Source organism: Osmia bicornis, chromosome 2 (assembly GCF_907164935.1).
Source record: "Osmia bicornis bicornis chromosome 2, iOsmBic2.1, whole genome shotgun sequence".
Classification (NCBI taxonomy): Eukaryota; Metazoa; Arthropoda; class Insecta; order Hymenoptera; family Megachilidae; genus Osmia; species Osmia bicornis.
In genome coordinates this window covers 9776955-9789058 of record NC_060217.1, presented here as the reverse complement: position 1 = coordinate 9789058, position 12104 = coordinate 9776955, and the positions used below count along the sequence as shown (strand labels likewise).

The window sequence follows — 12104 nt, the reverse complement described above, 5'->3', positions numbered from 1 at the left end:
TTCAAGATAATTATATCTAGTGGTTTTCCGATAATTATGTTCTATTTTTACTTCGAATAATGTTTATGAATGAAATTCAAAATAACTGCCTCTTCAATTTGTCATTTGCACTTGATTCTTTTCTTACTCACAATTGAATTTCAATTTTGTCTTTTATCACCTTTGACGTAACAGAGTTTCAACTAAATCAACAAATGTATAATATTGTAATTAGAAATTGATGTAAGTTTTGCGAAATTATCTGTAAGGTATACTATAAGGTTGTACTAGACGTTAAAATTCCTAAGATGTGTACCTAAGATCCAAGAATAATGCCCTCGTGGCATCGAGAAACCACATGTAATTATTCATTGTGATGCATTATAATCTGTGTAATATATTGCAATAAAACTGTCTATGCCAATCGCTTTTCATGGTTTATATACGTGTATAAATTTAGGTAACTGTTAAATAACAATTAAAGGAATCTTTAGTTGTGTTTGTATTGCTTCCACAAATTGCGATTGCTGATAACTTATAAGAGAATCACTTGATAAGTCGTTAAACAGTGATAAGTGACGAAGCATGTTGTTATTACCTTGTTTGCTCAATAGATACGTGGAATCATTACGAAGTAAATTATGATCTCAGAAAAATAAGGTCAAATAATTTTTTAGTATTAAACCTTTGTTTATATAAAAATAGTCTCAAAAACAAAAATAAAGAATATGTATTTAAAATTCACAAGTACAATAAATGTTCGTAATTGTTTTCAAACTTGAACAATAGCTTTGCCAATATTTTGTCCCTTTAACATGCCAACAAATGCATCGAACATATTTTCAAAACCTTTTGTAATAGTTTCACGATAACGAAGTTTCCCTTCCCGTAACCATTGAAGATTCTTTTGCACACTTTCTGTAGAACGATCGGCCCAACGATGCACGATAAAACCTTCCATTTTCAATTGGTTGAATACTATTGCTGGTTGTAAAATGGTTACCTTTGGTAAAGTGGAAGCATCTGAATTATATGTAGAAATACTTCCGCATACAGCTATGCGACCAAATTCTCTCATTTGATATATAACTGTAGCGGAAATGTCTCCTCCTACCTATAATTGTAATATAAACACTAAGTATACTTTTTTCTAAATATATAACATCAATGTTCTAAATTGTTAGTGTAACATACGTTATCAAAATAGCAATCGATTCCCTTTGGAGCAGCTTTTCTCAAAGCAGCTGCTATATTTTCAGTTTTGTAATTAATAGCATGGTCAAAGCCAAGTTCATTAACAAGCCATTTACACTTCTCATCTGAACCAGCAATACCGATAACAGTTAATCCAGCTACATTTTTTCCCAGCTGACCAACATGAAAACCAACAGCTCCTGCAGCACCGCTAACAACAAGAGTTTCACCTTGTTTTGGTTTACAAATCTCAAAAAGACCAAAGTATGCTGTGTTTCTGAAACAAAGAGAAAAAACGAGAAGTAATGATTGTATAATATATCTAATTATAAAATAAATATTTTAAGTAATCATTACCCTGGCATTCCTAAAACTCCTAAATACAATGATAATGGCAAATCTGTTAAATCCGATACAAGATGTGGTTTTTGACCTGTAATGTTATCTCCACTTGACATTTCTTGGTTTATAATCGTGTGTGTTCTCCATCCAAAATAACCAACAACTCTTTTCCCAACAGGAAAGTCTGGATGTTTTGATTCAATGATTTTGGCCACTTGTGAACCAATCATTGTTACACCCACTGGAAATCTCTGGATATAAGGTCGCATGTAAGGATCCACAGAAAGATATTCTGCTTCTACAAGAAATTCTGAAAAAATTTAAAGCATATATTATTTATGTAAAAGTATTGAGAAATTGGTACACAAGTGATAATTTAAATATCTATACTCTCATGGTAATACAATAGTGTTCCATGTTATGATTATATTCATATAATTAACAACGACAAAAATATACGACAGTTTCTTAATTATTATGTCTGTATAACATATATTTTCTTACTTTAAGTATAAGAAATTATGATAACTATCAAGTAGAGTGATTATATATGTATAAATACCTCCATTCCGAACAGGTGGTAATTCTTCTTCAACCAACTGTAAATCTGTTGATTTTGGTTCACCTTGAAAATGCTTCACTACTACAAATTTCTTTGCCTTTACCATTTTACTGAAGTGCCTTTGGCAAACAGTGAAAACTGACATAAAAATAATAATCTTGATGCGTTTCACACCGGCACGTCTGTTTCTGCAGCTTGCATAAGACTGTTGGGCATCATGAAAGACAAGGTGTATATATAGTAGAAATCATTCGCGCAATGATATTGGAGTTTCTTATTATCCCAACTACTTATGTCATTCATACATATGTATGTGTGCGATTAATCGGAAGACCATTATCGCGTCATTTGACTACCGATTGAAATCAGTAATATCACGGTACAGAAAATGGTGCGAATTAAAATTGTAAACTATTGCAAATTCAAAAGTATTTTATATAATCCGAGTTTTACATTTGTTTAAATATATCCTTACTAACATTTACTCAATTCTATGAATACAAATTGCAAAGTTAAATATTTTTAAGAATTGTTGGCCGGTTAACTGATTACAAATTTGACTCTATAAATTAGCCGCTTCCGGCTGAAGCACATCAGTCTGTCTTCGGACGTTAAGCAAGGAGGATGTATCCTCGTTTCTCAGCAGAGTGCCATCTATACACAAACAGCTCAAACTACTCAACGACTTACCGATCGATTTTCCGAAGGGAGCACTGGCGGCATCTATCGCAAGGCAGTGGAAACTACGCGACAATTTATCGACTACCGTCTAATCGATCTATAAGTCGATAAGTTACCACCGATAAGTAGCGCCAGTGCTCCCTTCGGAAAATCGATCGGTAAGTCGTTGAGTAATTTAAGTTGTTCGACAATATGGCATCCGGGGTGTCATGGACCCCGAAGCATCAGTGGCGCTCTCTGTATACCGACATTATGGCATCAGGGGTGTCAGGGACCCCGAAACTAAAATGTGCGACCCATAGACTTTCCATAGAAAAATTGAAACCTCTGTAACTTTCGACTCCGACCACTTAGCCTACATGAAGCTAGCCGGAAGGAATAATAAAATATGATTATTTTTAATTTTTCTTAGTGTATTTCGTTTGTAAATCGTTTGTGATTGATTGTGAGTCTATTTTTAACGTTTGTGACAAATTAGTTCCTTTGTAGTTAGCAATTTTATTTCAATCATGATGTAAGCCGAAACTGTAATTGATTGAAAATCGTTCGTGATTTTGAAATATATCATTTTCATTGTTTGTGAGTGAATAATTTCTTAATTATTAACAAGTTTCTTTCATAATAAATAATTGTAGTGCGCATGCGCTACAGATCCGGTCGTACCCATCACTACCTGGAACATGTGAGTTTTACGACCTGTTCGTTTTCCGTTCTTATATTTTGCTAAATCCGGTCAAACCCATCACTATCCCGAACAAGTGAGTTTCACGATTTGTTCGTTTTTTGTTCTTATTTTTCGCTATTTGCACCGGGGTTCCTGACACCCCAAGATGATATCATGTCGGTATGCAGAGATAGTCACCGGTGCTTTGGGGTCCCTGGCACCCCGGATGCTATATTACTGGTATGCAAAGATAGTCAGCGGCGTTTCGGGTTCCTTAATGCCCCAATATGATATCAGGTCGGTACGCATAGGGCGTCATTGCCGCAGCGGGCTCCCTAACACCCCTAGGTAATATCAGGCTCGTATGAAGAGGGCCCGACCATTATAATTTTTTTCCAGAGTTTATTTAATTTACTTCATTTATTACGTTCCTTACATTGCTTGTTCCCTTACATCCCTACATTCCTTCCATCCCTTCATCCCTTAAATCCCTACATTCTTATCATCCCTACATTCTTTCCATCCCCACATTCGTTTCATCCCTACTCTCTTTTCATCCCTACACTATTTTCATTCCTACATTCTTTTCATCCCTTTATTCCTTTCATCCCTACATTCTTTTCATTCCTTCATCCCTTATAATAAATATATTATAAAGACTGCTTCGAGTAAAGGTAAGTAATTTAGCAAAAATTTTCGAAAAAAGGCGCCCCCTAGCGGCAAAAATGTGAACTAAAATTTCGATGTCGAATCAGCGCCCTCTGGTGGCGAAAAAAGGAACTAAATCTGGCTCGATTTCTGGCCCCCTGGCGGCAAAAATGTGAACTAAAATTTCGATGTCGAATCAGCGCCCTCTGGTGGCGAAAAAAGGAACTAAATCTGGCTCGATTTCTGGCCCCCTGGCGGCAAAAATGTGAACTAAAATTTCGATGTCGAATCAGCGCCCTCTGGTGGCGAAAAAAGGAACTAAATCTTGCTCAATTTCTGGCCCCCTGGCGGCAAAAATGTGAACTAAAATTTCGATGTCGAATCAGCGCCCTCTGGTGGCGAAAAAAGGAACTAAATCTTGCTCAATTTCTGGCCCTCTGACGGCAAAAATGTGAACTAAAATTTCGATGTCGAATCAGCGCCCTCTGGTAGCGAAAAAAGGAATTAAATCTTGCGAAATTTCTGGCCCTCTGGCGGCAAAAATGTGGACTAAAATTTCAGGGAGATACTGGGATGTATGGAATGCAGGAATATAAGTCATACAAGGATATAAAGGATACAGGCATGTAAGGGATGCAGGGATGTAAGGGATGTTGGGATATAAAGAACGCAGGAATGTGAGGAATGCAGAGATGTAAGTGATGCAGGAATGTAAGGAAAGCAGAGATGTAAAGGATTTTTTTTTTTAACGTGGGGAAATCTTGCATAAGACCCCCCACCGACCCCTTGGTAGGGCGGCGGGGGAGTGTCAGATTCCTATTGACTAAAACCCTACGGCGACCAACACTGGCGCTAATCAAGTGGTTATCATTCAACGAACGTCTTAAAGTTAATGCAAATAATCTTTACTTTGAATTTGTAACAAAAATTTGATGCTCGATCGATACTGTGGTACTATCATTGTAAGAGTACTTACATACACATATAACATTTTTCTGCCTTGTTTTCGAGCATGCTTACAACGTCTCAGCGTCACTCACAGACATGTTTCCGCGTTATTAAAAGAAAGGATTTGCTAAATTATGAAATTACATGTAAAAACAATATAATCTATATGTTATGTAATTGTATCTTGCATACTACTCTATGTATACAATAAGTCTTTCTTGCACTTATGGATACTCCACATTACTTCTTAAATATAATAATATAAAACAAATACATTTGTGTTAATCATTGTCTTTGAACAATGTTTTTGTTCGTGATGTTTCAAACAAAATTAATCGATATATTTCTGTATTATTAAGACGCATCATATATAGAAAACACACTGCAGTATAAGTACTATGCTATGCGTTCTTGTATCCATAAAATATCATTGATTTAAAAAAACTTGTTTTGTGAATGAAAATGGAAGTTTTAAGTCATTTTGATCATATCGACGAAAGGTATATTTTTTCTTTTATTTGCAAATTATAATAGATAAATCGTTCTTTATTTTATCAAAAAATATAATGACAAAGTTCCTGATGAATGATATTTTTTATGACAGCTTGTCAATTGAAATTTTTTCTTTCCAGTTTTTACGATTAAAAGAACTATATAAAATTCAATTCGTTATTATAAAATCACATTTAAATTTTGCATTTTCAACAAAGAACTAAAGTCTTTAAAAGATTTTGCAGCATAAGGTTATATTTCATAAAAGTTATTTGATTCCATTGTTTGAGAAGTAATGAACTAATGAAATTTAGCTGTCACTTCTGTAAATGCTTAATATTTTATAGTGTGGATGACAATACAATTAGCAATGACAATGTTGGCGTCGTTCTAGAGGAAGCAGAAATAATAGATTGTGATACAGAAATAGAGACTGTCACAGAAGAGGATAATATACAGTATCAGTTGTGTGAAGTGAATAGGAATGATAATGCAGTAGCATATCATGTAGTACAAGTTGGTGATAATCATACAAATAATGCTGAATTGTCATTAGCTGCACCTATAAACAATGCTGTCCAAGTACTAACATCTCCGATAAATGGTCAACTTTATGTACTTAGCAATGGTAATGAAGTAGTCACCACTGATTCTACAAGATCGGTTGCACCAAGAGTCAAACTTCAGATAGATAATCCACAAACCATTCTTACTAATATTAAAAAGGTATACACATTTTATTATTGTCTATGGCTTATAGAAGTTGCTAAATTGCACCGATTGTTCGTGTCTTTTTGTCTAATTTTCATGTAGAGGGATGAAAGAAGGAGAGTAACACACAATGAGGTTGAAAGGCGCAGAAGGGATAAAATTAATAATTGGATATCAAAGTTGGGAAAACTTTTACCAGAATGTGAACAAAGTACAACAGGAGATGCTGAGGTAAAAACAAATTTTGAACTACAGGTAAAATATTTTATATTATTTTTATTTTATTTATACATTGAATATTGCTCCTTATTTTTACTGCAAATACCTGAATGAAAAATGTTTGGATTACAGAGTAAAGGGGGAATTTTAGCAAGGGCTTGTGAATATATCACAGAATTAAGAGATGTACAAGAAACTCTTTCACAGAGTTTAGATGAAAATGCTCAGTTATTAGAAGAAGCTAAAACTTTGAGACAAGTAGTTAATCAATTAAGAAAAGAAAATTCTGAACTGAAAGCACAGATATCGAATAGTACGACTTACATACTTGGTACTTAATTTTTAAAAATTCCTAAGATGGATGCAAATAGGTATGATTTGTTTGAAAACGATTTTTCTATGAGTACAATTTTATTTAAAGTATCATGTACTTTTAATTGTACTTGAGCAAATAATATGTGGGAGACGCGTACAATTTAGTGCAATAAATTAATAGTAATATAGTAATTATAAAATGTTTATTTACATATATTTAACTGAGTAAATATTTATATTTTGCAAACAATTGTAAACATATTATGTAACTTTAACTGTACATATCATAAACAATAATTATTTATAACGTGAACAATCGAGCAAAGAGTAATTTATTAGTAAATCATTAAATTAGATATACAAATATACAAAACATTGTGCTATTCAATCAATAATAATAATCTTTATCCAAAAGTTATATGTCATTCAGTTTTAAATTCCTTATTGCCTAGAGTGTGTTGAAGTTCTTGCTAATGAAGAGTTCTACAATATTTACACTTATAAACTATAATACCTAGTTATTTACATGAAACAAAGTGATACCATTGTTGTATCAGTTGTTTTCATCTTTTCTTCCTCGTCGTTTAAATTCATCATAACGCAGGATGCGCGTGTATATCAATGTAATATTAATATATACGCACGGCCGGCAATATTAAATACAAGGGAAAATATATGCGTTTACATATATATGCAACAGCCTAAACTGTTATTACAGTAACGCCTAATAATATTATTGCTTCAAAGCACATTATTTTGACGTTTGTGCAGAAATCGTTTCAATATTCCCAGAGTAATAACACAAATTAGCGGGCTTGTAATTATGTATGTACATGTAACCATTAGAAAGAACAAATATCGAATTATAAATTACTCTATTTGTTAAAACTTCATTGTGTATTTTCTTCATTTAGATATGTAGAGCATGGTCAATGAAAATAATAAATTATTACAGTGCTTCTTTTGTTCAACGACGTATTACGTGTAAAATTGTAATATTACTCTGGCAATTGATAGAAGTTTTACCTCTTTATTCATGTAAATGGAATGAAATGGATGAAAAGTTATGTATGAGTTGTGCAAATACGGCGGTATTATCGTTTCAGCATTCACAGTTAAACACGAAAATGCTTTTCTTCCTTACATTTAGTCACATTGGCCATTATACTTGTTCTTACACAACAATGCTTGTAACGAAATTGCGTTCGAACAAATAAAAATTGTCCTATAAAAATAACTCTTGAATGAGTTACCGTTCAGCAACAAATGTGTATCGTGTCTAATCTACACATCAATGATTAATGATCTCTGTACAGTCTGAGTAGGAATCTTGCTCCTTCGCTTTGTCATCATATTGTCCTCGTCGTTTATAGTAAATAGAATGCCAGAAAATAAGCAAAAATATACTTCTGTGTATTGTTTCGTTTTTTGTTTCATTTTTCTTCACGTATTTCGTTCATCTTTTACGAAATTACACACGGTTGAATGTAGAGAATAATCAATCGTAATTTTTTTTAGAAACGTATACATTTTTTAAACTTACACGGTGCTTCGAACATTGACGAGAAATGACAGAAACGAACGAAGACGTGTTTAATAAACATATTGGCAGTGTTGAAAACTTTCACAATCGAAGGATTTAATAGATGTTTTTCTTTCCTGAAACGTTAATTTAATCATACACGATGAATTATTATAGATACAACAGTGTGTACGTTCTCTGTTCCTAACTCGTACAAAACACAGAGGTTTTTGCTGGCTGACTGGCTTTCATCGCGATATCCTCGTAACATTGTTCTGTACAAGAGTAGAAAAAACTTTGAAAGATATCTCAGATGATTTTCATTTTTCTTTAGAAACTGCTCCGATAGCAGTTGAAAAAAGAGGCTTGATATGCGAGTATTTACACGTTCCAACGATACCTCTGTATCCTTAATACTGCCGCTTCTTGTGCCGACGTAGAAAGATAATTCTCCGCCTGTTTATCGAAATTTCAAACCTTCGTACAAACTACGATGAGTATTTATCGCTTCGCGTGAATATTACCATTTACCGCTTCCACTGTGAAGATGATAATTTTCAGGCAGTAAAAGGGTAGCTGCTTTACTTTTTTTTTTTTTTTTTTTTTTGAAACTCTAAGGAACACGTTCGCTTCATTATGAGAGAAATCTCTCAGAGGTGATGTTTACTATCAACATTTTGTTGCTTTAATGTGCGTTCTAAAAGGCTATTTAATAGATTATCGAACCAGACATATAGTTAAAAGACTTTTCAGTCTATAGCTAGTAGTTTAATTGTTTATAACGATATTCAGATAAATTTCGATTATTCTTTTCTCTCAGAGCTACCCTCGTACCGACTCATCTGTAGATTCATTCAGGAAATAAGCATACCTCGGTCAGTCTTTATTACCATAAAAAGAAAAGAAAAAATGTATGGCCATCGCTGATCCATTCATTCCTCACAACACTAAAGCGATCGTATTTTAATAACGCTAAACTTTTATCACTGTTTCTTTACGCGACTTCTTGTGATAAAAGTGACTAGTACTTTCTCTTTAGTACCTCAAAAGCTCGCTATTAAACGTTACACATATATTTATGCTTGTCTAGTAATAAGTGCGTTCGTTTCTCTAGCATATGCAATTATTTTTCTCAATTATATTTTTCTAACGCGATGCTGGTCTTTCATCGTTCCACCTGTGAACCCCTTTTCAACCTTTCGTCAAATGCCCTTCCCCTATTTCTTTTCTTTTTTCTCGGTTAACATATTTGTATAAACGTTGCTTGCGTGTATACTTCACTTTACGTACATTTTTATAATTACCTTTTAATTAATAGTATTACCTGCGGTTTATACTGTTACGTGTAACAAACAACGTTCATCATTTACTAGAGAAAGCTAAGTGACAATAGCTTGTCGTTGTGTGGTTGCGATGCGACGACAAAGCGTTTTGATGAAGAAGAATCTTTCTTTGAGGCAGTGAAATAAATATCGTCAATGATGCGATTACACGTTATATCGAACTGTGTGCTTCTTTTTTTTTTATAAACTAAACCAGTACTAGAATTGGACTAATGAAAATCGTAGCTATCCCGCTACATTCTTTAAACAGGACGTATCGATGATGTCAAGTCGATAACAATTTTTTTTTTTAACCATAACTTAACGATTAGATAAATTAAATACCTTCGTTCCATACATCTGACGAGCGCTTAAGATCGTTTGCTTTCCTATGATTGAAAACGTACCTGATTTTTACGTCAGAGGATCAAGATGATCAGAGTACGAATCGTTTCGAAGAAAACTTTTCTAATGTCTTAAACGTTTAATAGTATACGTTCGAGTCACGATTGTGAGGCAACGATTAAGCGCTTCTCGTCAAACTTTCACAAATCAATGTATGGTACGAAGGTAGGCCTGTCTCAGGACGGCTGAAGTCGAGTACTTTTTTTGCTGCTACCAAATGTGAACCAAGTGCCAACTTTACGTCCCAACGAGTTCGTTGTACCTTGCCCGATCATCGTAGGTATTTCGTAAGCCGATTCTCTTTTGTACGTTTTGTCTGTAAACATTCAATTGAGACAATTGGAGTCGTTCCTTGGCTCTGAGCCGTTTATTCTTAACACTTTGATGACCTCTTTATTTTATGAAACCAATGACTCTTATCGTTGTATCTTTATTTTCATACCGATAAAAAGATTATTGAAAAAATCTAACCGAATGGATATAAATAAAGTAAAGAGTTTCGTATCAAAGTTCCAAGTACCAGGTACCTGGCATCAAAGTGTTAATGTATTTTTAAACAATTTTATTACGTACTGCGAGGTTTGATTGGCGGCCTGTTCTGAAGTCTCGTCGCTGCAAGCCTGGCCAATTGTTTAGCTGCAGCTGGAAACTCCAATCCATCGTTTCTGTCTTGAACAACCAGTCTTCGTTCCTCCGCCATGGCTTCCAACCATCGACGCTTCTCTTCTGCAGTGCGGCAGCAGAAGAGCAACCATTTATCTCGAACACAACTGTATACTTTTAAACAATGCCTCACCGTCACTCCTAGTTGATGATCTATAAACGACGCGTTAAGAATTTACGATTAATATCAACTATCCAACTTATGATTCTTGCAGCGTAGATTAATCTTTAGGGAAATCACCTTTTCCATCGGGAACATCGATCACTTCGCTCGTGTCGAGATAAATGCGACCTTTATACACGTAAGTGTTCCGCTTCAGAATATCCTTTTTACAATAAACCAGCTGATGGTCGAAGAGGAAAAGGGTGATATTGTTTGTCCACATACCGGTGGTGACTCTAATCGCGTCACCTTGATAAATTAACTGGGACGAAACTTCAATGAGATCTTCACCCTATAACATCAGCCGGAAATATGAACACGGTGGAAAAATAATTTGCTAAATTTCGTTGGAATCAGGAGGAGAATTCATACCTCCCATCCTTCGACTCTTAATTGCCAAGCAGCCAGCTTCTCGAGGCTCTCCATTCGTCTCTTACGTTCGTTAATTAAGACCGCAACACCTCGCATCGCTTCGAGCGCTTCCTGAATCTTATGGTAATCTGGATGATCAGCTTTCGTGTATTTCAGTAGCTCCGCCAATTGGAGCGGATACTTGCATATCCGTTGTACAGGTGTTAACAAGTAGCCGTCCAAAGGAATCTCTATCAATCCTCTCATTAATCTGCACGCTTCAAAGAATTTGCTATAACGATTATGCTGGTACAATTCTTGCAACGTGGCGGTGGCCATCGGGTGACTGTTGCAATATTCCGAGTACATACGAAATCCAGCCCTCTGAAAGAAATATTTAAACAACCATTTAGATTTTCACATTTCCGAAGATCCAGCAGTGACGAGGGATCAAGTTTCTTCGGTTTTCTTACATGATTCAGGAAACATTCACCGACGCAACTCTTGTACGGCGAGTTCCAGTCGATCCGAGACTCGAGATCCTTCAAGAACTCGGACTGAAAGTCCAACAGCTCTTCGAGATTGATGAAAATCGTTTCTATCTGATCTTCGGTGAACATATCGATACGACGTCGACATTCAGCTATGTAGCCCTCGGCGACGTCTCTCAATATCTTAACGAAATCGCGTTCAGTTTGAACCAGCTCGCGAACCACGCTCGTTCGAACTTGCTCGTTCGACAACAGCGAAACACTGGTACGTCTTCTCAATTGAGAATTAGACGTACCCCCGGATGCCATCGCCGCCAAACAATCCTCGACTGTGTCCTCTTGACTTACGCGTAACTGTAGAGATCAAGATGAAATCGTTAAGGAATAACGAGATGCCTTAAATTTAATTTCATACTTATAAACCGAAGATGT

General features: G+C 35.1%; 3 protein-coding genes across 11 annotated transcripts in view; 1 reads left to right on the top strand and 2 right to left on the bottom strand.

Moving 5' to 3' along the window:
• Positions 1 to 691: 691 nt before the first annotated feature.
• On the bottom strand, positions 692 to 2325 carry LOC114874802 (prostaglandin reductase 1-like). Its single transcript, XM_029184424.2, has 4 exons — positions 2078 to 2325; positions 1531 to 1825; positions 1174 to 1450; positions 692 to 1093 (listed from the first exon to the last, which is right to left on the bottom strand). The coding sequence occupies exons 1-4, from the start codon at positions 2220 to 2222 to the stop codon at positions 752 to 754; spliced, it is 1059 nt and encodes a 352-aa protein (XP_029040257.1). The 5' UTR covers positions 2223 to 2325; the 3' UTR covers positions 692 to 751.
• A 2318-nt stretch (positions 2326 to 4643) lies between these two features.
• LOC114874852 (upstream stimulatory factor 1-like) lies at positions 4644 to 7646 on the top strand. 3 transcript variants are annotated; one of them, XM_046290091.1, is made up of 4 exons: positions 4644 to 4764; positions 5858 to 6236; positions 6324 to 6476; positions 6573 to 7646. In XM_046290091.1, the coding sequence occupies exons 1-4, from the start codon at positions 4721 to 4723 to the stop codon at positions 6777 to 6779; spliced, it is 783 nt and encodes a 260-aa protein (XP_046146047.1). In that variant the 5' UTR covers positions 4644 to 4720; the 3' UTR covers positions 6780 to 7646. The 3 variants fall into 3 exon arrangements, with proteins under 3 accessions (XP_046146047.1, XP_029040364.1, XP_029040363.1); XM_029184531.2 differs by lacking the exon at positions 4644 to 4764 and adding an exon at positions 5039 to 5518 and having other exon boundaries at positions 6324 to 6452; XM_029184530.2 differs by lacking the exon at positions 4644 to 4764 and adding an exon at positions 5039 to 5518.
• A 501-nt stretch (positions 7647 to 8147) lies between these two features.
• The window catches only part of LOC114874844, a 111348-nt gene continuing 107391 nt past the window's right edge, over positions 8148 to 12104 (bottom strand). For all 7 annotated transcript variants that reach the window (XM_029184516.2, XM_029184514.2, XM_029184518.2 and 4 more), the window contains 5 exons: positions 11655 to 12026; positions 11203 to 11565; positions 10909 to 11122; positions 10578 to 10820; positions 8148 to 10320 (listed from right to left, as the gene is read on the bottom strand). In XM_029184516.2, the coding sequence (XP_029040349.2) occupies positions 10181 to 10320; positions 10578 to 10820; positions 10909 to 11122; positions 11203 to 11565; positions 11655 to 12026 (1332 nt within the window). In that variant the 3' untranslated portion in view covers positions 8148 to 10180. The remainder of the gene's footprint in view (positions 10321 to 10577; positions 10821 to 10908; positions 11123 to 11202; positions 11566 to 11654; positions 12027 to 12104) is intronic.

Bases quoted from the DNA above. Each gene is read 5' to 3' on its own strand.
- LOC114874802 (XM_029184424.2), bottom strand. From the start codon at position 2,222: ATGTCAGTTTTCACTGTTTGCCAAAGGCACTTCAGTAAAATGGTAAAG. The intron at 1,826-2,077 runs GTATTTATACAT...AAATTTTTTCAG, and splicing joins ACCACCTGTTCGGAATGGAG to AATTTCTTGTAGAAGCAGAA. The intron at 1,451-1,530 runs GTAATGATTACT...TCTTTGTTTCAG, and splicing joins GGAGTTTTAGGAATGCCAGG to AAACACAGCATACTTTGGTC.
- LOC114874852 (XM_046290091.1), top strand. From the start codon at position 4,721: ATGTTGGGATATAAAGAACGCAGGAATGTGAGGAATGCAGAGAT. The intron at 4,765-5,857 runs GTAAGTGATGCA...AATATTTTATAG, and splicing joins AATGTGAGGAATGCAGAGAT to TGTGGATGACAATACAATTA. The intron at 6,477-6,572 runs GTAAAATATTTT...TTTGGATTACAG, and splicing joins AAACAAATTTTGAACTACAG to AGTAAAGGGGGAATTTTAGC.